Source organism: Rutidosis leptorrhynchoides, chromosome 6, assembly GCF_046630445.1.
Source record: "Rutidosis leptorrhynchoides isolate AG116_Rl617_1_P2 chromosome 6, CSIRO_AGI_Rlap_v1, whole genome shotgun sequence".
In the NCBI taxonomy this organism is placed as follows: domain Eukaryota; kingdom Viridiplantae; phylum Streptophyta; class Magnoliopsida; order Asterales; family Asteraceae; genus Rutidosis; species Rutidosis leptorrhynchoides.
Genome location: NC_092338.1, coordinates 77674993 through 77701789, shown reverse-complemented (window position 1 = coordinate 77701789; position 26797 = coordinate 77674993). Strand labels below are relative to the sequence as shown.

Sequence of the window (26797 nt, the reverse complement as noted above, 5' to 3'; positions counted from 1 at the left end):
AGATGTCGGGCTCAAAACTTATTATCACATTCAGCGACTCCGAATCAGAATCTTCAGATGGTGTTTCAGTCATTAACCTATCCGATGACGAAAATAATATCTTTGGGGAAGACTCACAAATTCCGGATGAACCAACAATAAAGAACCCGGAAAGTGAACCCGAGGAGGAAAGTGAACCCGAGGAGGAAAGTGAACCCGAGGAGGAAAGTGAACCTGAGGAAGAAATACAAGAAATTACGAAAGACAAGTTCGAACTAGGAAAGAAACGAAAGGCTAATGAATTAGAAAATTCAAATCCTGAGTTTAGTAAGGATGATGTGGCACCAACTCCACTAGACACTACCACCCCTATTCCCGCTATTCCTATTCGTTCTATCCCGGCATCTAGTTCTTCAGCCCCACAGCCAAAATATAGGCAGACAGCTAGGATAAGCGTTATGCCATTCCTTGAACCTAAACGTCCTAGAAAATAGACCAAACGATGCGCTGCCGTATTAAACCATGGGATCATATAATGTTTTGTATAATATTATTAGTGTGGTTTGCTTAATGTTCGATGTAAGATAAGCATATGTAAAATAGTGAAGTATGAAATGCAATAATTTTCCATGGTTAAGTATTATTTAGATTGTAGTAATTGGTTCTGTACTAAGCTATTAAGTATGAACATTAACGGGTAGGTACTACCCTAGATATAATTATAAAATGCTAATAAGAAGAAAAGGCTTTTATAATAATACCTGGTTCATATTGTTAACAAGCTATAATGTACTATAAATACACACTACATCTATAATATTCCATGTGAATAATTATTTTCTTTCATTAGGAAATGGCGCGATTGAATCGAATGACGGAACAAGAAGTCGAGGAATTCATCAACCAGCGAGTGAACGACAGAATGTTATGGGTCGAAGCTGCAAGAGCTGCTGCAGTTAACCCAAATCCTCGTGTAGGATGTACCTACAAGACTTTTCAAGCTTGCAAGCCCTCGTCATTCAGTGGAACGGAAGGACCGATCGGTTTAACCCGGTGGATAGAAAAGATGGAGACTGTGTTTAAAATCAGTGGTTGTGTTGAAAAGGACATGACCAAGTATGCATCGTGCACTTTACAAGATAGTGCACTCACGTGGTGGAAAAATTACTTGAAGGCTGTAGGAGGAGATGTAGCTTATGATACCCCATGGGAAGAATTCAAAATAATGTTAATCAACGAGTATTGTCCAAGGAACGAGGTTAGGAAGTTGGAAGATGAATTACGAAGCCTGAAGGTTGTTGGTACTGAAATCACCAACTACAATCAGCGATTCATGGAATTAGTTTTGCTATGTCCTGAATTGATTCCAACCGAAGAACGGAAGATTGAAATGTACAAAGATGGTTTGCCCAAAAAGGTCAAGGCAAATGTTACAGCATCGAAACCTAAGACAATTCATGAAGCTATAACCATGGCAAACGAGCTAATGGATCAGGTCATCATGGATAAGAAAGTATCCAATACTGATGTGAAGGTATCAGGTAACAAAAGAAAGTGGAATGGAAATTATGATCGAGGTAACCAACAACAATCTTTTAAGAAACAAGAAATCACGCAAGGTGCGGGTAGTGGTTTAAGCTTTGGTTACAAAGGACAAAATCCTTTATGTAACCGATGCCATAAACATCACTCTGGCTACTGTAATGTGGTATGCAACAAATGTAATCGAAAGGGTCATCTTGCTGAAGATTGTAGGGCTCTCGTTACAAATACAAATGGTACCAAGACTCCTGCCACCAATGCAAATAGAACTGCTTTGGCTACCATTACTTGTTATGGGTGTGGAAAAAAAGGTCACTATAAGAGCCAGTGTCCGAATCCAGAGAAGAATAATGGATCTGCACGTGGAAGAGCATTTGTTATTAATGCTAGAGAGGCGTGTGAAGACCCGGAGCTTGTTACGGGTACGTTTACCATTAATAACTTATCCGCATCTATTATATTTGATACTGGTGCCGATAGAAGTTACGTGAGTAGAGGCTTTTACGCTAAATTGAATTGTTCATCATTACCTCTAGATGCTAAGTACATGATTGAGTTAGCTAATGGTAAACTAATTAAAGCCGATAAAATTTGCCGTGATTGTAAAATAAATTTAGCCGGAGAAACATTTAAAATTGACTTAATACCCGTAGAATTAGGAAGTTTTGATGTAATAGTCGGCATGGACTGGATGTCCAAAGTAGGAGCTGAAGTTGTGTGTGCCAAGAAGGCAATTCGCATTCCTTGTAAGGATAAAATGCCGGTGATGATTTATGGAGAGAAGGGTAACTCAAAGCTAAAACTCATTAGCTGTTTGAAAGCCAAGAAGTGTTTAGAAAAGGGATGTTATGCTATTCTAGCACATGTTAATGAAGTCGAAAAGAAAGAAAAAGAGAAGTGCATCAACGACGTGCCTGTGGCAAGAGATTTTCCTGAAGTTTTTCCGGAAGATTTGCCGGGATTACCTCCATTTAGATCTGTAGAATTTCAAATAGATTTAGTACCAGGAGCTGCACCAGTTGCCCGCGCTCCATATAGACTTGTACCGTCCGAGTTAAAAGAACTTCAGAGTCAGTTAAAAGAATTACTGGATCGTGGATTCATACGACCAAGTACTTCACCGTGGGGAGCTCCGATTCTATTTGTTAAAAAGAAAGATGGATCTTTTAGGATGTGTATAGATTATCGTGAATTAAATAAGTTAACTATCAAGAATCGGTATCCACTACCGAGAATTGACGACTTATTTGATCAACTCCAAGGATCATGTGTGTACTCGAAAATTGACCTAAGATCGGGCTATCATCAATTACGCGTCAAAGAAGAAGATATACCGAAAACTGCTTTTCGGACACGTTATGGTCATTACGAATTCTTGGTCATGCCGTTTGGGTTGACAAATGCGCCAGCTGTATTCATGGACCTCATGAATCGAGTTTGTAGTCCATATTTAGATAAGTTTGTTATCGTTTTCATTGATGATATTCTTATCTATTCCAAGAGTGAGCAAGAGCATGAGCATCATTTAAGGTTGATATTAGAGTTGTTGAGAAAAGAACAGCTATATGCTAAATTTTCTAAATGTGCTTTCTGGTTGAAAGAAGTGCAATTTCTTGGCCACGTTGTTAGTAGCAAAGGAATTCAGGTTGATCCAGCAAAAATTGAAGCCATTGAAAAATGGGAGACTCCTAAGACACCAACGCAGATACGCCAATTTTTGGGTTTAGCCGGTTATTATAGAAGGTTTATTCAAGATTTTTCCCGAATAGCTAAGCCGTTGACAGCGTTAACGCAAAAAGGGGAGAAATATGAATGGACATCTGAGCAGGAGAGTGCATTTCAATTACTAAAGAAGAAGTTAACTACGGCGCCTATTTTATCGTTACCAGAAGGGAACGATGATTTTGAAATATATTGTGACGCTTCGCGACAAGGTTTTGGTTGCGTTCTTATGCAACGAAAGAAAGTTATTGCATACGCATCCCGACAATTGAAGATTCACGAGCGGAATTATACGACGCATGATTTAGAACTGGGAGCAGTCGTGTTTGCATTGAAGATATGGAGACACTACTTGTATGGGGTTAAATGCACTGTGTTCACTGATCATAAAAGTCTTCAACATATTTTTGATCAGAAACAGCTGAACATGAGGCAACGTAGGTGGGTCGAGCTGATAAACGACTATGATTGTGAAATTCGTTATCATCCCGGGAAGGCGAACGTGGTGGCCGATGCTCTAAGCAGAAAGGAACGAGAACCAATTCGAGTACGAGCAATGAACATAAAAATTCGCATGAATCTCAACTCACAAATCAAAGAAGTTCAACGAGAAGCACTTACTAAAGAAAACATAAGAAATGAAATAATGAAGAAGTATGAGAAGCAACTCGTTATACGGGAAGACGGAATTCGATATTTTGCAAACCGTATTTGGGTACCGAAGTTGGGTGGATTAAGGAAGTTGATATTGAATGAGGCACATAAGACAAGATACTCGATACATCCTGGAGTTGGAAAGATGTACCAAGATCTTAAGACACATTATTGGTGGCCTAATTTAAAGACAGACATTGCAACATATGTTGGGGAGTGTTTAACTTGTTCCAAAGTCAAAGCAGAACACCAGAAGCCGTCAGGGTTACTTCAACAACCAGAAATCCCAGAATGGAAATGGGATGGTATTACCATGGATTTCATCACGAAGTTACCAAAGACTGCCTGGGGATACGACACCATTTGGGTGATTGTTGATCGTCTCACCAAATCTGCACATTTCTTGCCTATAAAGGAAACGGATAGAATGGAGAAACTATTACGATTGTATATAAAGGAAATTGTTTCAAGGCATGGAATACCTATTTCCATTATATCCGATCGTGATAGTAGGTTTACATCAAAGTTCTGGCAATCGCTACAAGAGGCCCTAGGAACTCGTTTGGATATGAGCACCGCATATCATCCGCAAACCGACGGGCAGAGTGAAAGAACGATTCAAACTCTTGAAGACATGCTCAGGGCATGTGTGATCGATTTTGGAAATGGATGGGATAAATATCTACCATTAGCAGAATTCTCGTATAATAATAGTTATCATGCGAGCATTAAAGCTGCGCCATTCGAAGCACTGTATGGAAGGAAGTGTAGATCTCCTATCTGTTGGAATGAAGTAGGAGATCGACAATTAACTGGTCCCGAGATCATACATGAAACTACAGAAAAGATAGTACAAATTAAGGAAAGATTGAAAACAGCCCGTAGTCGCCAAAAGAGCTACGCCGATGTTCGAAGGAAACCATTAGAGTTTCAGATCGGTGACATGGTTATGATAAAGGTGTCACCATGGAAAGGTGTAATACATTTCGGAAAAAGGGGTAAACTGAACCCAAGGTACGTAGGCCCGTTCAAGATTATCGAACGCATTGGACCGGTAGCTTATCGACTCGAGTTACCACAACAACTCGCTGGAGTACATAATACATTTCACGTCTCAAACCTTAAGAAGTGTCTTGCAAAGGAAGATCTCATCATTCCTCTTGAAGAAATCCATGTCGACGAGAAACTACAATTCATCGAAGAACCAATCGAAATCATCGATCGTGAAGTTAAACGGCTCAAGCAGAGCAACATACCGATCGTTAAGGTTCGTTGGAATGCTCGAAGAGGTCCTGAGTTTACTTGGGAACGAGAGGAACAGATGAAACAAAAGTATCCACACTTGTTTCTCGATGACGCAAAATAGGTACAATTTTAAAATTTCGGGACGAAATTTATTTAACGGGTAGGTACTGTAATGTCCCGGAATTTTTCGATCAATCTATACTTATAAGATTAATATTTATATAAATTAAACCTTACCAACATGATAAGCAATCCAAATTATTGAAACTTATGTTTTCGAAAAGAGTTTTACACAACGTTTGACCGTCTAGTTTGACCGATGATATCACGAACTATATAATATATGATAATTATACGTTTGTGTATATATATGTATATATACATATTTAACATGATTTATGGATGTTTTAATATCTCATTTTGTATTAATAACAATAAGTTATAAGTATATTTTGAAACTACTAACTTAAGTTTTCAAAACGATAACCATACGTAACGTTATTTGACATAAATACTTATGACCTATAATGTTTATACATATATCGTATATATAATGTATTTAAGCACTTTTTAAGGACTTAAATACATAAAACCATATAAGTATATTCACAAAAGATAGCTATATTTGAATTCTCATTCCGTTTTCACAAGATTTCTATACGTATATCTAGAGTATATGTACTCGTATCATACCTAGCTTCTATACGTATTTACTATTGGTAAATACACATCAAATCACCACCAACCAGCCCTTGTTCATGCCTTATGTATAAGGTAATTACTTTTGTATGATTGCTTGACTAAATACATAAAATTACAAACTAAAATCTTGTCTTGGTTCCCCCCCCATTCACGTTTTTAAAGAGCCATGGGGGATCATCATTTTGATTCATTTTTACTTCAATTCTCTAGCTAAAAACACACACACTTATGAGCCTTAAACCCCTTAACCATCTCAGCTCACAACCATGAAGATCTAGTTCCAAAAACATCACTTAATCATCATAAGAAAACCCTTACAAAAACACTTCAAGAATCCTTCCAAGAACACAAGTTTACTTCCAATCTTTCATCCAATTCCATTACTCTTTTGGTTCTAGGTTTTTACTCCTCTTTTACAGCAATCTTGTCCAAGTAACTTGAGGTAGTAACTTTGTTCATAACCTTATTCGATTCATATATATATAGCTATCTTATTTTATGGTATAAAATTTTAACAACAAGAACATAGTTTGAATGTTTTCAAACTTGTTTGCAAACTAAATAGATCCTTCTAACTTAACTTTTAAAATACTTCAAGACATGTAATATATCATAAATATATGCTAATTTAACAAGGTATAACTTGGTTTTTCAAAGAACACCTTAAAAAACTGTTTTTACGACGTCGGAGTGCAACCGGGGGCGGTTTTGGGTTGGATAATTAAAAACTATTTTGAACCTTGAATTGGAGGTTTATTTTCTGGAAAAATGATATTTACTATGAATATGATAACACATAAAAATTTCATGATTTAACTCAAAGTATAAGTATTTTTAGAAAAATAATCATTTAATATTGTTTATATGATGGAAAATGATTAACTTCATAAGTTTCACCAAAGTTTGACCTATGACCTGTGATTTCGAATACAAACTAAGGTATTTACAGTTCATATTCTTAAAGAGGGACTCGATCCAAGGAAGTGGCAAGTTGAACCAACGAAAACGGAGTTGTAACGAAGAAACTATGACCAAAACAAGATCGGATATCCAAAACTAGTTTAGTCACGAAAATAATTGGAGAAAAATTAAATGAATCACATCTTTCTAAAATAACATGATAGTTTATATATATGTACTCATAATTTAATTTTATATATTTCAGGACCACCCGTAAACAATACGAGAAGATTAATCATAAGACCCCATGATTGTACGCAACACGTCATTTGACAACACCGGTACTTTATGTACGCAACACGTCATTTGACAACACCGGTACCGTGGGTCAAGATTAATCCCGACCAATACAAATACGATGGGGGTTTTATTTATTAAACACCTAAATATGAACCATTAAAATTGAATTACTAACATCGGACTGCTAACTACGGACTAAGAAATTATTAAAACTATTAAAAGTATAATAAGTATATATATGTGACGATTGTTTAAAATGGAAATATATTGATAAACTATATATGGATAGGTTCGTGATATCAACCGGAGACCAAGTCAAAATATATATATCTTCAAGGCAAAAGTGAGTATATAGTCCCACTTTTAAACTCTAAGTATTTCGGGATGAGAATACATGTATTTTATGTTTTACGTTATGGACACAAGTAACTGAAAAATATATTCTACGTTGAGTTGTACCACTGGCATACTTCCCTGTAGCTTGGTAACTACTATTTACAGCGGTATTGTAAACGCGAATCCTGTTGATAGATCTATCGGGCCTGACAACCCCAACCGGACTGGACGACCAGTATTCAACGGTTGCACAGTACTTCGTTTCGTGACTACACTTGGTACGGTGTAGTAAGATTTCATAATAAAGGGAATATGCGACGTGATTAAATGTTAAGTATGGTTACCAAGTGCTCAACCACTTAGAATATTTTTATTAAAATGTTTACATATGAAATCTTGTGGTCTATATTTATATCGCTGCCGGCATTAAACCTATATCTCACCAACTTTATGTTGACGTTTTAAACATGTCTATTCTCAGGTGATAACTAAAAGCTTCCGCTGCAACATGTTGAATTTAAGCAAGATCTTGAGTATGCATATTTGTGTCAAAAATAAAACTGCATATCCGAGGAATTGTAATGTAAAATATGCTAGAAATCGTATTGTTATCATCACATGTAAAGTTTGTAAGTCTAAGATTATCGCTAAACGATAATCATCTTTATATTGTCTAAAGCTTGTATTAACATAAGGGTTATGGTTTGTAATGTAAAATAAATGCAGTTGTTCTTTTAAAAATGTCGCATATAGAGGTCAATACCTCGCAATGAAATCATACGTTATCTAACTCGTTCTTATGGTTAAGGACGGGTTATGACACGTGAACAGAGCATCAAATTGGGAAAACCTATTGTTCGAAGTTTTGCCTTTGAGGCGCGGCGCGGCCCTATATAGCCGCGGTGCGGCTCGTCTGACGGGGAGTTTCCATGTTGACGTTTTTCTTGTTCTCCAAGGTGTTTCTTTGTTGTTTTTGGCCTATATAAGCATCCTATTGTAACCCTAATATCTATCTACGAATTATATCAATAAAATCTCCTTAGTTGGTCCGTAGATTAAAGTAATCGACATTCGATTACATATAATCACGTTAAATCTCGTGTTTTTCATTCTTTTATTATTGTTCTTTCGTTTGTCGATTGTAGAAGGGTAATTCTCTAGAATTACTAAATTGTTTGGGTCGTTAATCCTAACATTGTTTATATCTGTAACTATGTATATCTATTCCTAAATAGAGGATTTTGTTATAGTATAGAATTTGTATCCATGTATAACTCCATGTCATGTTGACCAAGATTTGTATCACTATATATATATATATATATATATATATATATATATATATATATATATATATATATATATATATATATATATATATATATGTTTTAAACAAATCATCAATAAAGTATAAAATTTCACTATCTTCTCTTTAAGATGAAGATTTCAAAAAGTGGTTAAAGTCTAGTCGTGATCGATCAATCAAGACCGGTCGACAACAACAAGAAAAAAGCCATACAAAATTCGTTGGCAGAAACCCAAATGAGGGAGATAGGTCTACGAAGCGTATGTCTTATGATGGAGATCGAAGTCCTCTTGTGTTCTCTAACCATAAAGTTTACTCCCTCTATTTATATAGAAGAGATTAAGGTTTTCACGTGAGAGGCTAGGCGTATCATCAATATATATGTCAGATATATTACTAGTAGAACCCTGTTATGTTAGATTTTACCGAGTAACTAAAACGCAAAATTGTTTTAACTCGTCGTGTAAAAAAAGTTAGACTTTATGATTTTAACTTGTTCTTAAGTCCGAAAATACTCGATACAAGTAGAAGCTAATTAAACATCATAATCATAATTCCTAAAAAATCAACTTGAAATCAGTGGTTGGTTGTGATGATGATCACAAACTTAATTTCAGTGTCGACGTGAATTATGATGATTGCGATGCATGCTAAAACTATTTCTGGTTAATCATTTCATTATTTCATTCGGATAACTTCATTATTCAGCAAAATTGCTCATTTATCCCCCACCAAGTTAAAATTTAATTTGCTTGCCGTCGTATTGAGCACACGACTACGATATTGCGTTACTCCGTATTAGGTAACTTTTGGGCTATAAAAAGGTAAAGTAAAGTAAAGTAAAGATTATATATATATATATATATATATATATATATATATATATATATAAATTAAAAATTATTTTCCTTCTGCCTAGCTTTTATACCTTCTCGTACTTAATTCAAAATAATTAATTATAATAATTCAAAATTATTTAATTTTAATAATTAAAATAATTATTAATAAGATTTAATAATAATTAATTAATAAGATTTAATTTTAATTTAAAAGTATTTAGATTAATGACATCACCCACCATGCTTAGATTTTTTTTTTAACAAAAGAATTAGTCTAATAATGATATCATCATTATAGAATTTTAATAGAAACTATAGATAATGAATATAAACTCGTAGATATGAAAAATGGGTTAAATTAAAACTGTATATATTTATAATTGATTTATTAAGAAATATAGGGAAAATATAGCTTAAGTATTTGCTTTTATTATTATTATTTTTTTCAAATTGTTTTAAAAATATAGAGATATCTTATTATTATTATTATTATTATTATTATTATTATTATTATTATTATTATTATTATTATTATTATTATTATTATTATTATTATTATTATTATTATTATTATTATTAACGACATAAAAGGTTATATAATAACCAGATATTATATACTTATATTAATTAATTATGGTGGAACTTTTACAACAGATAAAAAGGTACTCTATCAAATACGTTAGTGACACACCATTAAAAAGTTTCATTATCTTTTCAAACGTGTCTGTTTATAAAGCTTGCAATAAAGCAGAAATAAGTAGTGCGAGTGTACAACTAGTTTGGTGTAACAAAAAAGTGGCTAGTGTTATAATAATAATAATAATATAGATATGGATAGTCAATTTTGGTGTATACATATAGTCAATTTTGGTACACAAAGTATGTATTTTTATATTGAGATTTTAGGCTATAAATACTCATGAATGCAAGCATTAAACTTGCACCATTTCTCACACTTACAAAGTGTTTCTTTCTTTCTCTCCATTATCATCTTTGTTCTTACACTTCATTATTAGTATTCTAAATCAAGAATCAAATCACTAAAGGTAGTTATAAGCCTACTGAATTATAACATCAAGAATCAAACCACTAAAGGTAGTTATAAGCCTACTGAATTATAACATCAAGAATCAAACCACTAAAGGTAGTTATAAGCCTACTGAATTATAACACGTTATCAGCACGATAATCTTAATACTAAATATGGTTGGCTCTGCCACCAAAATGATATATGGTCGGTTATACCACCAAAATGATATATGGTCGGTTATACCACCAAAATGATATATGGTCGGTTATACCACCAGAATGATATAGGTCGGTTATACCACCTGAAAAAATATATGGTCGACACTGTCGCCAAATTTTCATTTATGTTTACTAATATTTATATTTTTGTTATATAACATTTATTTATGATTGCTTACACATGGTCGACACTGTCACCTACTTATCATTTATGTTATATTAAATTTATGTTTAATGTTTATATACTTATGAATATAAATTGACTCTAATTTATCATGATGTTTGTTTTAATTTTTGATAATAGAAAATGTCGAATCTGGAAAAGCTTAAATTTACTCCTTTAGAATCAACTGGAAACAACTACATGCCATGGGTTATAAAAGTAAAAATGCATCTTAAATCAATGGGCATTCTTGAAACCATAAATGAAAACAACACTTGTTCTGAAAAAGAACAAGCTACGGCATGTTGCTTTATTCATCAACATATTGATGAATGCTTACAAAATAATTATGTGACTGTAGAAGATCCCCATGTTTTATGGGAAGGTCTCAAAAGCAGATTCAATAATCAAAGAGAAATTTTACTTCCAGCTGCAATGGAACAATGGAGAACATTAAGGTTCCAAGACTTTAAGAAAGTAAATGAATACAGCTCAGCTCTGTATAATACATGTTCACAACTTAAATTCTGTGGACATGAAATTAGTGATGCAGACATGATGGAGAAAACTTTCTCCACAATGAATGCTGCAAACATCACAGTGCAAAGAAATTTGAGAATGCTAAAGTTCAAAACATATCCTGAACTTAATTCATATCTCTTAGTTGCAGAGCAAAATGATGAGCTATTAATGAAAAATCAGCAATCCCGTCCTACTGGTACACTTGCAATCCCTGAAGCAAATACTGCAAATAATTATAAACAGGGACAAGGACGCGGGCAAGGTCGTGGTTATAATAACCATCACCATCATCATGCCAAAAGCCATAACTATGGTAGAAACCATCCTTATGGTAATGGTAATGGGCGTGGACGTGGTCGTGGTCGTGGCCGTGGTGGTCAAAGAAATAGTAATCCACGAAAATATAAATATCAACCACAAAACAAGCCCATTAAACAAGATGTTGAAGAAAATTCTTCTAAAAATTCTGAAGAATCTTGCTACAGATGTGGTAGAATGGGCCACTGGGCTAACACTTGCCGAACATCTAAACATCTTGTTAAGATGTATCAGGATTCGCTGAAAGGTAAAGAAAAGGAAGTAAATTTTGTGGATAATATTGATCCAACAGTCACTGAGAAACCATCTGATTTATATGAAGATTTCTTGAATGTTTAAGTTGTGTGTCTTTTGAAAAATAAACGATTTAATATCGTCTGTCTTTGTCATTATGTTTGCTAAATGTTTCAGTACTATCTATTTGCGTTTAAAATATTGTGTAATATTAATGTACTCACTATTTATTTCTTATATATGAAGTTCAATATGAATTTTGCTGGAATACAACATCAATCAAGTGGTGGAGATCTCTGTATAGCAGACAGTGGAACTACACACACTATACTTAAATCCGAGAAATATTTTATTGATCTAAAACCAACGGAAGGAACTATACATACAATATCAGGACCTGCTAACTTGATAAAAGGGATAGGAAAGGCAAATTTCATACTACCAAATGGTACAAAATTTTTAATAAATGATGCCTTATTTTCTCCCAAGTCAAGCAGAAATTTATTGAGTTTCTCCGACATATACCTTAACGGGTATGATTATCAGTCAGTGACAACAGAAAATGAGAAATATTTAAGTATCACTGACAAGAGTCATGTGGTTGAAAAACTGCCAAGACTTAGTTCTGGATTACATTATACACATATAAATGTACCAGAAATACATATGGTAGTTAACGAAAAATATATTGATCCTGGTGTATTCAGTTTATGGCATAACAGATTAGGCCATCCAGGATCAACAATGATGAAAAGGATTATTGAATGTACTCATGGACATCCACTAAAGGATAGAAAAATCCATCATGATACAATGGTTCCATGTACATCTTGCTCTCTTGGAAAATTGATAACTAGACCCTCACCACTTAAGGTTGAGAAAGAATCACCAATGTTTCTTGAAAGAATTCAAGGTGATATATGTGGACCAATTCATCCACCATGTGGACCATTTAGATATTTCATGGTTCTAATAGACGCATCTAGCAGATGGTCTCATGTTTGTCTGTTATCAAGCCGTAATGTGGCATTTGCAAAATTTCTTGCCCAAATTATTAAATTGAGAGCTCATTTTCCTGATTACACCATTAAAAGGGTGAGACTTGATAATGCTGGTGAATTTACATCTCAAGCATTTAATGACTGTTGCATGTCTATAGGAATTGTTGTTGAACATTCTGTTGCTCATGTGCATACACAAAATGGTTTAGCCGAGTCATTGATTAAACGTTTACAGTTAATCGCTAGACCATTGATAATGAGAACAAAACTCCCTGTATCTATATGGGGTCATGCAATTTTACATGCTGCTGCATTGATTCACATCAGACCAAGTGCAAGTCATAAATATTCCCCCCTACAACTTGCTTTTGGTCAAGAGCCAAATATTTCCCATCTTAGAACATTTGGTTGTGCAGTGTATGTTCCAATTGCGACACCACAACGTACAAAAATGGGTCCTCAAAGGAGGTTGGGAATATATGTTGGATATGAAACATCTTCAATATTAAGGTATATTGAACCTATGACAGGTGACGTTTTTACAGCACGTTTTGCTGATTGTCATTTTAATGAAACATTGTTCCCTAGATTAGGGGGAGAAATGAAAAATAAAGAAAATGATGTTTCATGGTGTGAACCTCAATTAAAGTATCTTGATCCTCGCACAAAAGAATGCGAGACAGAAGTTCAAAAGATAATGCATATACAAGAACTTGCAAATCAATTGCCTGATGCATTTACAGATACAAAAACGGTGACAAAATCATATATACCAGCAGTAAATACTCCAGCTCGAATTGAAATTCCAAAAGCTGGCAATAACGTCACTCATGAATCTTTGCCACGTCAGAAACGTGGAAGACCAATCGGTTCAAAGGATAAAAATCCTCGAAAAAGAAAATCAGCTGATAATGAAGTAAAAGAAAGTGTTCAAGAAGAACCACAAATCAGTACTCCTACTGCAGAGGAGATTGATGATGTCAATACAGAAATTGCAATCAATTATGCATATTCAAAAATATTATGGAACCGAAATGAAATGAAAAATCTTGATGAGAAATTTTCATTTAATGTTGCATATGACATCATGAATAATGATGATGATCCAGAACCAACATCTATGGTTGAATGTCAAAATAGACATGATTGGGCTCAATGGAAAGAAGCAATACGAGCTGAATTAGAATCACTCAATAAAAGAAAAGTTTTCGGATCCATCATTCTCACTCCTAAAGATGTGAAACCTGTAGGATACAGATGGATTTTTGTCCGAAAAAGAAATGAGAAAAATGAAGTTACAAGGTATAAAGCTAGACTTGTAGCTCAAGGTTTTTCTCAAAGACCGGGAATTGATTATGAAGAAACTTATTCTCCTGTTATGGATGCAATTACTTTTAGGTACTTAATCAGTCTGGCAGTTTCTAAAAATTTAGAAATGCATCTCATGGATGTTGTGACTGCTTATCTATATGGATCACTTGATAGTGATATATATATGAAGGTACCTGAAGGATTTAAGGTACCAGAAGCATCAAATGCAAAACCCAAAGAAATGTATTCGATTAAATTACAAAGATCTTTATATGGGTTAAAACAATCGGGACGTATGTGGTATAACCGATTAAGTGATTACTTGATAAGCAAAGGGTATACAAATAATCTTACTTGCCCTTGTGTTTTCATTAAGAAAACAACATCCGGATATGTGATCATAGCTGTTTATGTTGATGATCTTAACATCATAGGTACAAATAAAGAGATCCATGAAGCCATTCAACTTCTAAAGAAAGAATTTGAAATGAAAGATCTCGGAAAAACCAAGTATTGCCTTGGTTTACAAATTGAGCATATGCCTAATGGTTTACTTGTACATCAAACAACATATACTGAAAAGATTTTGAAACGTTTCAATATGGACAAGGCAAAACCATTAAGTACTCCTATGGTTGTTAGATCACTCAATGTTGAAGCTGATCCATTTCGTCCATGTGAAGATCAAGAAGACATTCTTGGACCAGAAGTACCATATCTTAGTGCAATTGGAGCTCTTATGTATCTTACAAATTGTACAAGACCTGACATTTCTTTTGCAGTTAATTTGTTGGCAAGGTTCAGCTCTGCTCCTACCAAAAGACACTGGAATGGGATCAAACACATATTTCGATACCTTCGAGGAACTACTGATTTAGGATTATTTTATTCTAACGAATCAAAACAAGATTTGGTTGGTTATGCAGATGCAGGTTATTTATCTGATCCACATAAAGCTAAATCTCAAACTGGATATGTATTCCTAAATGGAGGTACTGCAATATCATGGCGTTCTCAAAAACAAACACTTGTTGCTACATCGTCAAATCATGCCGAAGTGATTGCATTACATGAAGCTACTCGAGAATGTTTTTGGTTGAGATCAATGACACAACTCATTACTGATTCTTGTGGACTAGAACGCGATAAAAGTCCAACAACTATCTATGAAGATAATGCAGCTTGCATAGCACAGATGAAAGAAGGGTATATCAAAAGTGACCGAACAAAACACATACCACCTAGATTCTTCTCATACACTCAAAATCTCATTAAGGACAACCAGATTGAAATGAGATATGTGCAATCTAGCAAAAACTCTGCTGATCTTTTCACGAAAGCACTTCCAACTGCTATTTTCAGAACACACGTTCATAACATTGGCATGAGACATGTTCAAAAGATGTAACAGCTGAAGCGATGTCTACTTGAGGGGGAGTCAACTCCATGCTGCACTCTTTTTCCCTTAGCTAAAGTTTTTTCCCACTGGGTTTTCTTTAGCAAGGTTTTTAACGAGGCAGTAATTTATAGTTGATCTTCAACAAAATAAAATTGCTATCCAAGGGGGAGTGTTATAATAATAATAATAATATAGATATGGATAGTCAATTTTGGTGTATACATATAGTCAATTTTGGTACACAAAGTATGTATTTTTATATTGAGATTTTAGGCTATAAATACTCATGAATGCAAGCATTAAACTTGCACCATTTCTCACACTTACAAAGTGTTTCTTTCTTTCTCTCCATTATCATCTTTGTTCTTACACTTCATTATTAGTATTCTAAATCAAGAATCAAATCACTAAAGGTAGTTATAAGCCTACTGAATTATAACATCAAGAATCAAACCACTAAAGGTAGTTATAAGCCTACTGAATTATAACATCAAGAATCAAACCACTAAAGGTAGTTATAAGCCTACTGAATTATAACAGCTAGCACTTAGTACGGAGTAATATATAATGTGTATATGGTACAAATATTACCAATTTGTTGACGTTTTTGCGGTCTTTACTGTTGATGGTTTTTAGTTTATTTCCGTTCGTCCCTCTCTTTTGAAATAGATTTAATGATACTCGGTATAGATAGTTTTTTGTGTATGCCGTTGTCTAAGTACGAGCATCATCGAGTCATTCGTTGTATCTCTCGGTTGAATGCATTCTTTTTAATACAAGTTCTCGTTATTTGTAACAAAAAGTAACCAAATTTATTTGGCCATAATAATTAATGATATTCAGAATCAATACTTATTATATATTTGTTGTATTATACGGAGTAGTAATATTTAAATATTTAAATATAAGTTTTTAAAAATTTTATTCAACTACAATATTATAGATAAATATAGGTTTAAAAACATCGTTATTAGATAAAACAATTTAAATAGTACTGGTATAGTATCGAGGTGACCGTTTGACCTTGAGGTCATTCAAGTTCTGGTGTGGACAGTATGAACACATTCGTGTAAAAAAATCGTATTGAGTGTGTGTGTTTGCCTTTCTATAAAATACCAATTTAAACATTAGATATTTCTAATGATATCTTTTAAAGTTGTCGTTAAGGTGCATACACATTTAAATAACTTTTAGCAATACGTTGTTATTAGAAAAATCCTTAAATATTTATATATATGGCTAACCTGATGCATAATCAAAAGCGATCGAGATTTGATTCCTATGAGCTGTTAATCTGAAGTTCGGCGATGTAGGGGCATGGTTATTGTTGCTACAAACCGCGAACACCAGTTGTTGAGTCGGTTGATCAGCGACTAACTGAAATGCCATATATATTCGAGACGAAAACGAAATAATTGAAGATGTAGTATTCATTATTTGTAGGTTTCCTTGATCGACTACCACTTGACTTGGTGTTTTTCCACCCAGAAAATATCTTTTCATGATGGCAGAACTGTCACCGGCTATCCAACCGACGATGGCAGTGGACCCCACCATGCCGCCATTAGGTGAAAAGCCGATGGCTACATATGAATTGGTGTTGGGTGCAGATAAAACGAAGCTCCATAAACTTGGGCCGGCTTGTGTGGTCTATTATAATAAAATAGAGGTTAAAAGTTGTATTAAAACACTAACCAAAGAGCTATATACAAGTTAACAATTTGATTGCTAGACAAACATTTTAACCTGATACACTAATTTAATTATGAGTATACTATTTCTACTTAAAGATTTTAATTATTCTAGTTAATACTTTAATATTAATACTCCCTCGCTCCCACTATAAGTGTCTACATTTAAATTTATTTTTTTTTGTCAACTTTGACATTAACTATTTTTATTTGTGTTATATAATATTTGATAAAAATTTATATGAATGGATTGGGTTTTAAACGCAGTTTTATTTATATAATTATCATCAAATAATGTATACCAAAAATTTAAAATATTTATGATCAAAATTGATAATGAAAGACTTTGAAAGTCAAATGTGGACACTTATAGTGAGACGGAGGGAGTATTAGATATTAAAACATGTTTTGCTGACGTATATGCCCATGTGACATACTTTAAATTGCATTTAACAGACTCGTAAGCTACTAAAATAACAAACCTTTTAATCAATGTACACATAAAAGTGGTAAATATTAGATTGAATTAATGAGTGTTAACTATAAATAATATATAAGTAAACTCCAAGTTAATTAAATACGTCTTAACGTATGTCACAGAGCAATCTTAGACCCACCCTAAATAATTTAAGGTGCGACTTCTCTAACTCATTTGTTATAATTATAGGCAAGGTTGCAAAATTCGCTATTCGGGGATTAATCGGTCGGAATTTTAGAACGATTAATCGGTAATTCGGGGATTAATCGGGAATTAATCGGATTGTACTTTATAGAATTAAATTTTAAATTTTAAAAATTATATGTGTAAATATAGAAAAAAACCATAGATATAAAAATAAATTTTAATATAATTGTCTAAAATTATTTACTTTGCTCAAAAACTACAAAGTTATAATTTAAATTCATGTTAAAATGTTAACAATTTTTTACTTTGACCGACTTTTATTATCAAATTCAATTTTGTCCCATCAATTGACGTTGACCGTTTAATTAAACGGTTTTTTGGAAATCGGAACGAACTGCTCTTAAGGATGATTAATCGGAGATTAATCGGCGAGTAATCGGGTTTTTTACAACACTGATTATAGGTAAGGGATGTGAAATTAATTTTTGGATTGATTTGTAGTGCACTAGTGCGGAGCTGAAATCCTTAAAGACAAATATCCAAGATTTTTCAATTCGCCTAGAATTAAATAAAGAAGTCAAGGTTAGTGAAAGAGTTTCATGGAATGATAAAGGCATGTGCCCATTTTGGGATCGGATATCATCCCCTAGAGGCCTAGATGGCGAGCTAATGATGATCAAATCTCTAACTGAAGATATTTGTCGAATAACACTTACTGAAAAATTTAAGATACATGGTCTTGGATTCTAGGACCTAACGGGAAGTTTTTCACTAAAAATTTTTTTTTTTTTTTGAAAAGCTTTTCACTAAAATTTTAACTTCATCACAAGTGATATATCAACTATTACCCAGCAACAGATTCTTCCTACTGTTATACACAACCTTGTTCTGGAAAAAAATTAGCATTTTCGTTTGAAGGGCAAAACCGAAATAAACTCCCGGTTAGATCAGAATTAGAAAAGCGTGGCATCTATCTTCACTCCCCAATTCAAACAATTCCGATGTCAATCATATAGACAGATCTGGTATCGGCTAATTAGATCATCGAAGAGTTCTCCGTGAATTGTTCTAGTTCTTCCGTGTGTCTAGTCAATTTTGTTAATAATGCTGTACATAAGCTTCATGAATTCCACAGTTTATGATTTTGTAATTATAACAATCCTAAATAAAGTTATAAACACGTTTCAATGTTTCATACATATTTAATATAACTAAAGGCTTATAGTTTCACTTTGAAATATATATATATATATATATATATATATATATATATATATATATATATATATATATATATATATATATATATATATATATATATATATATATATATATATATATATATATATAAAGTTCTAAACACGTATATAATCATATGTATTTAACTAGTTACAATGGTACAGAATTTGAAGAAAAAAAAAATTTCTTCTTGTTGCAAAAACATACAAATATACATTTTTAAACCTTCAATACATTGGAAATCTCAAAATTAATAAGTTGGACACACACAGATAAAACGAGTAGAGTTGTTTTATATAGTTTTAAACTATGCAGTATGTGATTAAGTAGTTGCTAACATAAAGCCATGAATATGAATATGCGATAACTTACTCTTAAAATAAAACCTTCAGAGGACCAAACACTTGAGCAACCAAGGGAAGATGTATCAAATAAGATTTGTGTATTAAGATTCTGAAGAACTGAACTTGTGCACGAGTCTTGAGTTATTTGTGAATTGGTCATATGTAAAGAACCTATAATAAAAAAAATATGAAGGTTTGAGAGTAATTTCATCATGGTGTTTTCTTTTTCACATACAGATCTCTCTCGCACTTTCACTGTTAAATATATCATGATATATAATAAGGGCATGATGAAAAGGGCAAAATGGTAAATAGATTATTTTGATTTTCCACAAGCAAATTTTTTTTTTTTTTTTCGAACTGCAAATTTATTGACAAAAACACGCCACACCCCCTAGCAAGACAGTAGAGGGCGGCAAAAACAAACACTTACAACGATTTACAATGGCTTTATAAGCCAAAGATCCCACCGGGGGTTACATTTACTTAGTTACATTTACTTCTACAATTAATCCAATTAAAAGAAAAAAATCTAATAGAGTCGAATAGTTCGTTCTTTTTCATGGTAGGCGGAAAAAAAAACACTATTACGATACCTCCATATGATCCACAATAAGGCACCACAAATTGCATAAAGCCGCATCTTCTCGCTGTTTGAAAGTCGAATGCCATCAAACCAAGAGCACCAATCGATCCACGAGCCGCACACCGGTATGTTCATATCCGTCCAACAACGAATTTTACCCCATAAATCTAAAGCGAGAGGGCATTCGAAAAAGATGTGATCGCATGTCTCTACTTGACACGCACACGTGAGACAATCCAAATTCCCGACTTCTATACCCCGATTTAACAGATTAAACCTCGTAGGGAGTCTATCCCATACAATACGCCAAAGAAAAATGTTAACTTTTCTCGGTAATTCTTTTACCCATCTCAGTAATTCTTTTACCCCGATTCCACAAGCATTTGGTTTTTTAAATATATATTAGTAGATAGAATAGATAGGTAGATAAATTAAGGGGTCGTTGACTTTGGCGTGATAAATTATTATAAACAAGCTATGGGTCATCCGCGCATTGCTGCGGTTGTTTCCGTTGTCGAATAGTTTTGTGGTTTTTAACATCCAGCAGCAGCATCACAACAGTATGGGTAGTTACATAACGTCTAAATATGTAAAAAAAATAATATCATCAATTAAAACAAATAATATAGCCCTATGTGAAGATAAGGTTATTTTCCCACACCATGACTGCAAGATGTGATCCTCAAAAAAGAATTTCATAGTCATAGTACATTATTTGTATTTATATGAAGATGACCTTGACCTGCAGCGAAAATGAAACATAAAGAAGTATAACACTAAGAAAATGGATAGCAGCTCCTAACAATCATATAAACTAAACAAAGAAGATGAAAGAAAGGAAAACTTACCTCAGAACAACTTAATCCGAATGAACTCAAATGACCTACAAAATGAACAAAAAACACCAACAACAAAAATTAGTTGCTGACTAAGAAAAAGATAAAAATTAGCAAAAATAAACACTTGGTGGACAACGATGGCAATAAATATCGTAAAGAAGTGACCTGAAAAAAACACGAAAACAAAAGTTCGTAAGCCTATTTAGAAGGAACGGAGCAGTAGTAACGATAAGTGCTTAAAAAGCAACAAAAGCAAACACTGTAAACATGAAACTAAAAACGTCATTTTTATTAGTAAAGTGAAAGCAAATGATACATGTTATGCGAGTAAGATAGAATGCATATCACTAAACAGCTTAAAGGATACCTGAAACATAAACAACCAAAAACAGTTAGTAACCTCTCTAATATCGCTAATAGCTTCAATTATGTTTTCGTTATTTTTGTTGGTTAATGGTGACCGGGTTATGATGGTAGGATTCAGATATAACCTGTAATTGGTGAAGGAAGTTTCTATAATGGGCAGCAAGTTTATAGGACACAAATGACAAAGACTCAGATAAGTGGTTAAAATCAACCGAGAGTATAGGGATCACAATGGCTGCAAACTATAAGTTGCCTAGCCGAAGTACGAAACCATTTTAACTCATTTGTTGACCCAACTTCTATAAATTGATCATCACAACCTTTTTTTATTAACCTTCTATTTAGAGATAACGGTCTTCATTGCAAGGAGTTGTGAGCATTTTTAGACACAATCGTTAATACAACTGTGTCATGTGACTAAAGAAGACCACTCAAAAATCGCTTTGCAATCTCTGTGGTCCTCTTTCTGGCTCAGACATATGCATCGACCAAGCAATATAAATGATATAAAAGAAACCAAAGGAATGTATCTTAGTATAATATAAGTCATTAACCATTTCTTTGATTAAGTTCATAAAAGGTTCATATATTTATCCAACTGCCAGTACAATAAATCAAGTCTCAGCATTACAAAGCAAAAAGAGAAAATTGCGCGGATAGCCCCTGTGGTTTGTACCACCCAGCTAGGATAGACATAGTTGTGGATTTGAGGGTGGATAGTCATTATGCTTGAATTCTTGTGCAAGGATAGCCCTAGTGACAGTTTCTGTTTGCTTCTCCCGTTAACCCATTCCCATGTGATCTCCACATGAGGGTAATTTGGTCATTATACGTTTCCCTCTTATTATCCCCACCCACCCACTTTTTCTTTTATTTATTATTATTCACAGGTTCATTTCCCCTTTTCCCTCTTTCAATTTATCACTGATGAGATACTAAAAAAAACCCTAAATAACTGTAATAGACTTGCAAGATGAACAACGATGGGATACATATACGAGATAATCATGCAGAATACGATGACAGTGATCTTCGAATGCTATATGGTAAGTATCCCAGCAATGTAAGCATTAATCTCAATTGCATTTTTATTCAATTATTAATGCCTATTTATCTTAATTGCAGGTTTGTATGACACTTACTTCACAATCGAGTTGCATCACGGAGGAGTTTTTACAGATGCTCCTGGCAGAATCTACAAAAATGGACGGGTAACCTATATTGATGCTGTAGACATTGATATGTTTTCAGTTCATGATTTGAATGATGTGATAGATACATTAGGTTACGATGGTTGGGGTTTCATAATTTATCACTTTCAAAAACCTGGTTTTTCTTTAGATAATGGATTAGAACCTCTAGGTTGTGATGATGATGTTCGTATTATGTCTAGATGTGTGTCTGAAAACAGGCACATAGCTGTATACGCTGAACATGATGAACCACATGTAAACGACTTTATAAGCCCACCCAAAAACCCGTTCATTTTAGAGGAAATTCAGGATGAAGGGGATGAGGTACCTAAGGTTACAAAATTTAATCAGGGAGCTAGCTGTTCAAATCCTGGGGTTTCAAAGCAACTTTTTTTAGATTACCCTATAAATGAACCTGTGAATGAACCTGTGAATGACAAGGTAGTGAATGAACCTGTGAATGAACCTGTGATCACTCAAAATAGTGAGGTAGTGGATGATGAAACTGAAGGAGTTGATGATCAAATTGGGGACCCTGATTTTTTGATTGATGAGGAGAATGATATTAGTGATCATGAAGTTGACATGAGGAATTTTCACTGTAGTGTAGACAAGGATGTTGAGTTTATGGGTAATGGTGCTCAAAACGAAGACCTTCATCTCACAGATGATGATGAAGATGTTGACTTGGATGTGTTGGACCTTGAACAATTTGAAAGTGATGATGAAAATGATGATGATTTGGAAAGGGAAAGGAAACAAAAATTGAGGGAGTTGAGGCTGCAAGAGGAAGAAGATAGTGAATTACAAAGTACTAGTTTCTATGTTGGGCAGGAATTTGCAACTGCTCAAGATGCAAAAAAGTACTTTAAGTTGCATGCTGTAGAAACAAGGAGAGCTCTTATTTTAATAAGAAATGAGAAAGATAGGATAAGAGGAGGTTGTGAGGGAATGGTGCCAAAGTTTGTGAAAAGGGATTTTTGTGGTGCTAATAATGTTGAGCAACAAGATAAAGGGGTTGGTGAAACAGAAATAGACATAAATGTGGGAACCACCAAAAAAGTAACTACAAGTGAGAAGAATCCAAGTAAAGGAATCAAAGTGGGTGATAAGAAAGAGAAAACAAAGGCAGTGGGTACCAAGTTAGAGAGAAGAAAAGCAAGACTCAAAAATCTTAAATGTCCATGGGTGGTTCAGATCTATATTAATCCAAAAACACAGACATTTGAGGTCAAAACCTTGAATGATAAACACAAATGTTTGAAGACCAGATCTAACAAGAATTGCACCTATAAGTTTCTTTCCTCAAAGATCATTCACCAGTTAACCTCAAACCCTAATCTACCCACTAAGGCTGTTAAAGCACAATCTGAGGCTAATTTCAATTTGAATGTTTCTAGATACAAGGCATATAGAGCTTTAAGAGAGGCACAGACAAAACTTTAAGGGGATTACATGGATCAGTATCTACACTTAAGGGATTATATTAAGGAATTACAGAGAAGTAATCCAAACACAACAGTTAGGGTTTTAACAGGTAATGAAGATCCTAATGCAGAAGCTGTTCAGTTCAAGAGAATATATATTTGTCTAGGGGGTTTGAAACAAGGTTTTAAGGAATTAGGCAGAGATTTAATTGGTGTAGATGGTGCATTTATGAAGGCACCTGCTCATGGTCAACTCTTGACAGCTGTGGGGATTGATTCAAACAATGGAATCTATCCACTTGCATATGCTATGGTGGAGCAAGAAAATTACAATGCTTGGTGCTGGTTTCTTAATTGCTTGAGAGATGATTTGGAGCTGGACAGAACATCAAATTTCACCTTTATGAGTGATAGACAGAAGGTATGACTTTATTCAAGATTTGTTTAGTTCTTATTTTATCACATTTATCAAATTAATGTTCTTATATAGTTTTATTTTATGTATTTAGGGATTAATTCATGCAGTAGAAAAAGTTTTTCCATGTGTTGAACATAGGTTCTGTCTAAGACATATACATGAGAACATGAAGAAGAAATGGGGTGGCCTGGTGTACAAAAAATAGTTATGGAAGTGTGCAAGTGCAACTACTGTGCCTCAGTTTGAGAAAGCCATGCTTGAAATGAAAGGACTGAATGCAGCCTGTTGGAAATACTTGGCAGACATTCAACTAAAACATTGAGCTAGGAGTCATTTTACTGGTACTTTTCTATTCTTTTAACTTGTATCATTTTAATTGAATGGAATTGTGTCTTCATTATTAGTTATATCATATGTCTGATGTGTCTTCACAGGGAGAGCTTTGTCTGATGTGTTACTTAACAATATGTGTGAGGTATTGAATAAATGTTTATTGGAGGCTAGGGATAAACCAATAATAACTGCTTTAGAGTATGTGAGGGAGTATTTGATGAGAAGAATTATAGTAGTTAAAGTTAAACTTTCAAAGGCTGATGGACATCTAACCCCAACTGCAACCAAATTGTTTGAATCTATCAAAGAAGATGCTTCACAATATACTGTTATTTTGGGTGGAGATGATCAATATCAAGTATCTGGACCTCATAATGATCAGTGTGCTGTAGACTTAGGTGCAAAAACATGTGCATGCAGGAAATGGGAACTCACTGGCATGCCATGTAAACATGCTGTTGCAGCCCTGAATAACATGGCTTTACATAGTGAAAACATTCAGGTGCCTGAGCAAAGGGTTCATCCAGTGTATTGGTTGGAAACCTGGAAAAAACATACAACTTAACAATCAAGGCAGTGAATGGAAGTGCTTTATGGGAGAAAGCAACTGGGCAAACCACTCTGTTACCACCAATTAGAGTAGCATGTGCAGGAAGGCCAAAGAAAAACAGGAGGAAAGGTATGGATGAGAATGACAGCATGGTGAAGAATGGAAAATTGTCAAGATTGGGAAAGACCTTGACTTGTGGTAACTGTAGAGGGGATGGTCATAACAAGAGGACATGTACAGCAGGTAAAAGTGGCAATGATGGTGCAAGTGGCAGCAAAAATGGTGCAGGTAGCAAGAAAAGGAAGAAGGATACCAATGTTGCAACTGGTACCAATGTTTGATGTAATCTTATGTTAAGACTAAAGTTTAAAACTTGTGTTGTGTTTTGGATGTAGGACTTGTGTTTTATGTATAACTTGTAATGTCTTTTGGATGGTTAAAACTTGTGTTTGATGTAAACTTTGGTTTGTAATATCTTTATAACTTGTGTTTGTAACTATTTTTTGTGTTTCAATGGATATTACTATATAACTTGTGTTTCATGTAAACTTTTGGATGGTTAAATCTTGTGTTTCATGTATAACTTATAATTGTTATTTGTAACTGTTTTGTGTTTCAATGGATGTTATTATGTAATTCACTTGCACCTATTATTATGAGCAAAATAAAAGTAAATAAACCGAATTCAATAAAAGATAGAACATAATCCATCATATTACATCAGTTGTTGACCAAATATAGAGATGTCAAAAAAAGAACAAAATTATATCTGCTGGTCTACTTCATGCTACTTAAAAAAACACAAGATAACCAACTACCATCGACAAGACCATTATCATCAACTGATATCTCCACAATTTATGTTCAAGCTCTTTGGCCTTCACCTCTGCTGTATTTTTTGATCTTAACAATCCATGAATTATAGCCAGTAGACGAACAGGGGTTGGTGGATCAATCCATTTAAAAAACCCACAATTGCGAATCTAAATACCAAAAAAAAAAAAAAAAAAAAAACCGAATCAATTATTCAATTAAATAATGGATAAATTAGGGTTATACTCATAAATTGTTTACCTGACAAGAAACGAATCGATGACCAGCGTTGCCCTCTGTCCATGCTATCTGTTAAATCAAAGGTCGACCACAATCACAAGAATTCATCTTGGTTACTTTTTTTAAGAATGGAGATGAAGAACTCTTGAATAATAGATTGAATATGAGAGAAGTATTTAATTTATTGGGAATAAAAGAAAAAGTGGGTGGGTGAGTGGGGATACTGATGTGTTGCGAGGTGTATACGAAATATTTATTATTTTTGTTACGAAATACTATGAAATATTACACAAGTTTTATTAATTTACGGATGGAATATACCTAAACCTTGGTACAACACTTATAGGCAATGTATCTAATCGTAGAGTAGTGTAGTTTTTAGTAAGTCCAGTTCGTTCCACAGGGAGACGGC

At 33.9% G+C, this 26797-nt stretch overlaps 2 protein-coding genes across 2 annotated transcripts in view; one reads left to right on the top strand and one right to left on the bottom strand.

The window, feature by feature from the left end:
• Positions 1–19853, bottom strand: part of LOC139856073 (cytochrome b561 and DOMON domain-containing protein At3g07570-like) — a 41319-nt gene extending 21466 nt beyond the window's left edge. The window contains exons 1-2 of the mRNA XM_071845309.1: positions 19649–19853; positions 16966–17371 (exon numbers count right to left, since the gene is read on the bottom strand). Coding sequence (XP_071701410.1) covers positions 16966–17371; positions 19649–19834 — 592 coding nt within the window. The 5' untranslated portion in view covers positions 19835–19853. The remainder of the gene's footprint in view (positions 1–16965; positions 17372–19648) is intronic.
• A 4206-nt stretch (positions 19854–24059) lies between these two features.
• LOC139853785 (uncharacterized) lies at positions 24060–25673 on the top strand. Its single transcript, XM_071843141.1, has 4 exons — positions 24060–24452; positions 24541–24592; positions 24884–25284; positions 25356–25673. Exons 1-4 carry the CDS (start codon positions 24060–24062, stop codon positions 25671–25673), a joined length of 1164 nt encoding a protein of 387 aa, XP_071699242.1.
• The last annotated feature ends 1124 nt before the right edge of the window (positions 25674–26797 follow it).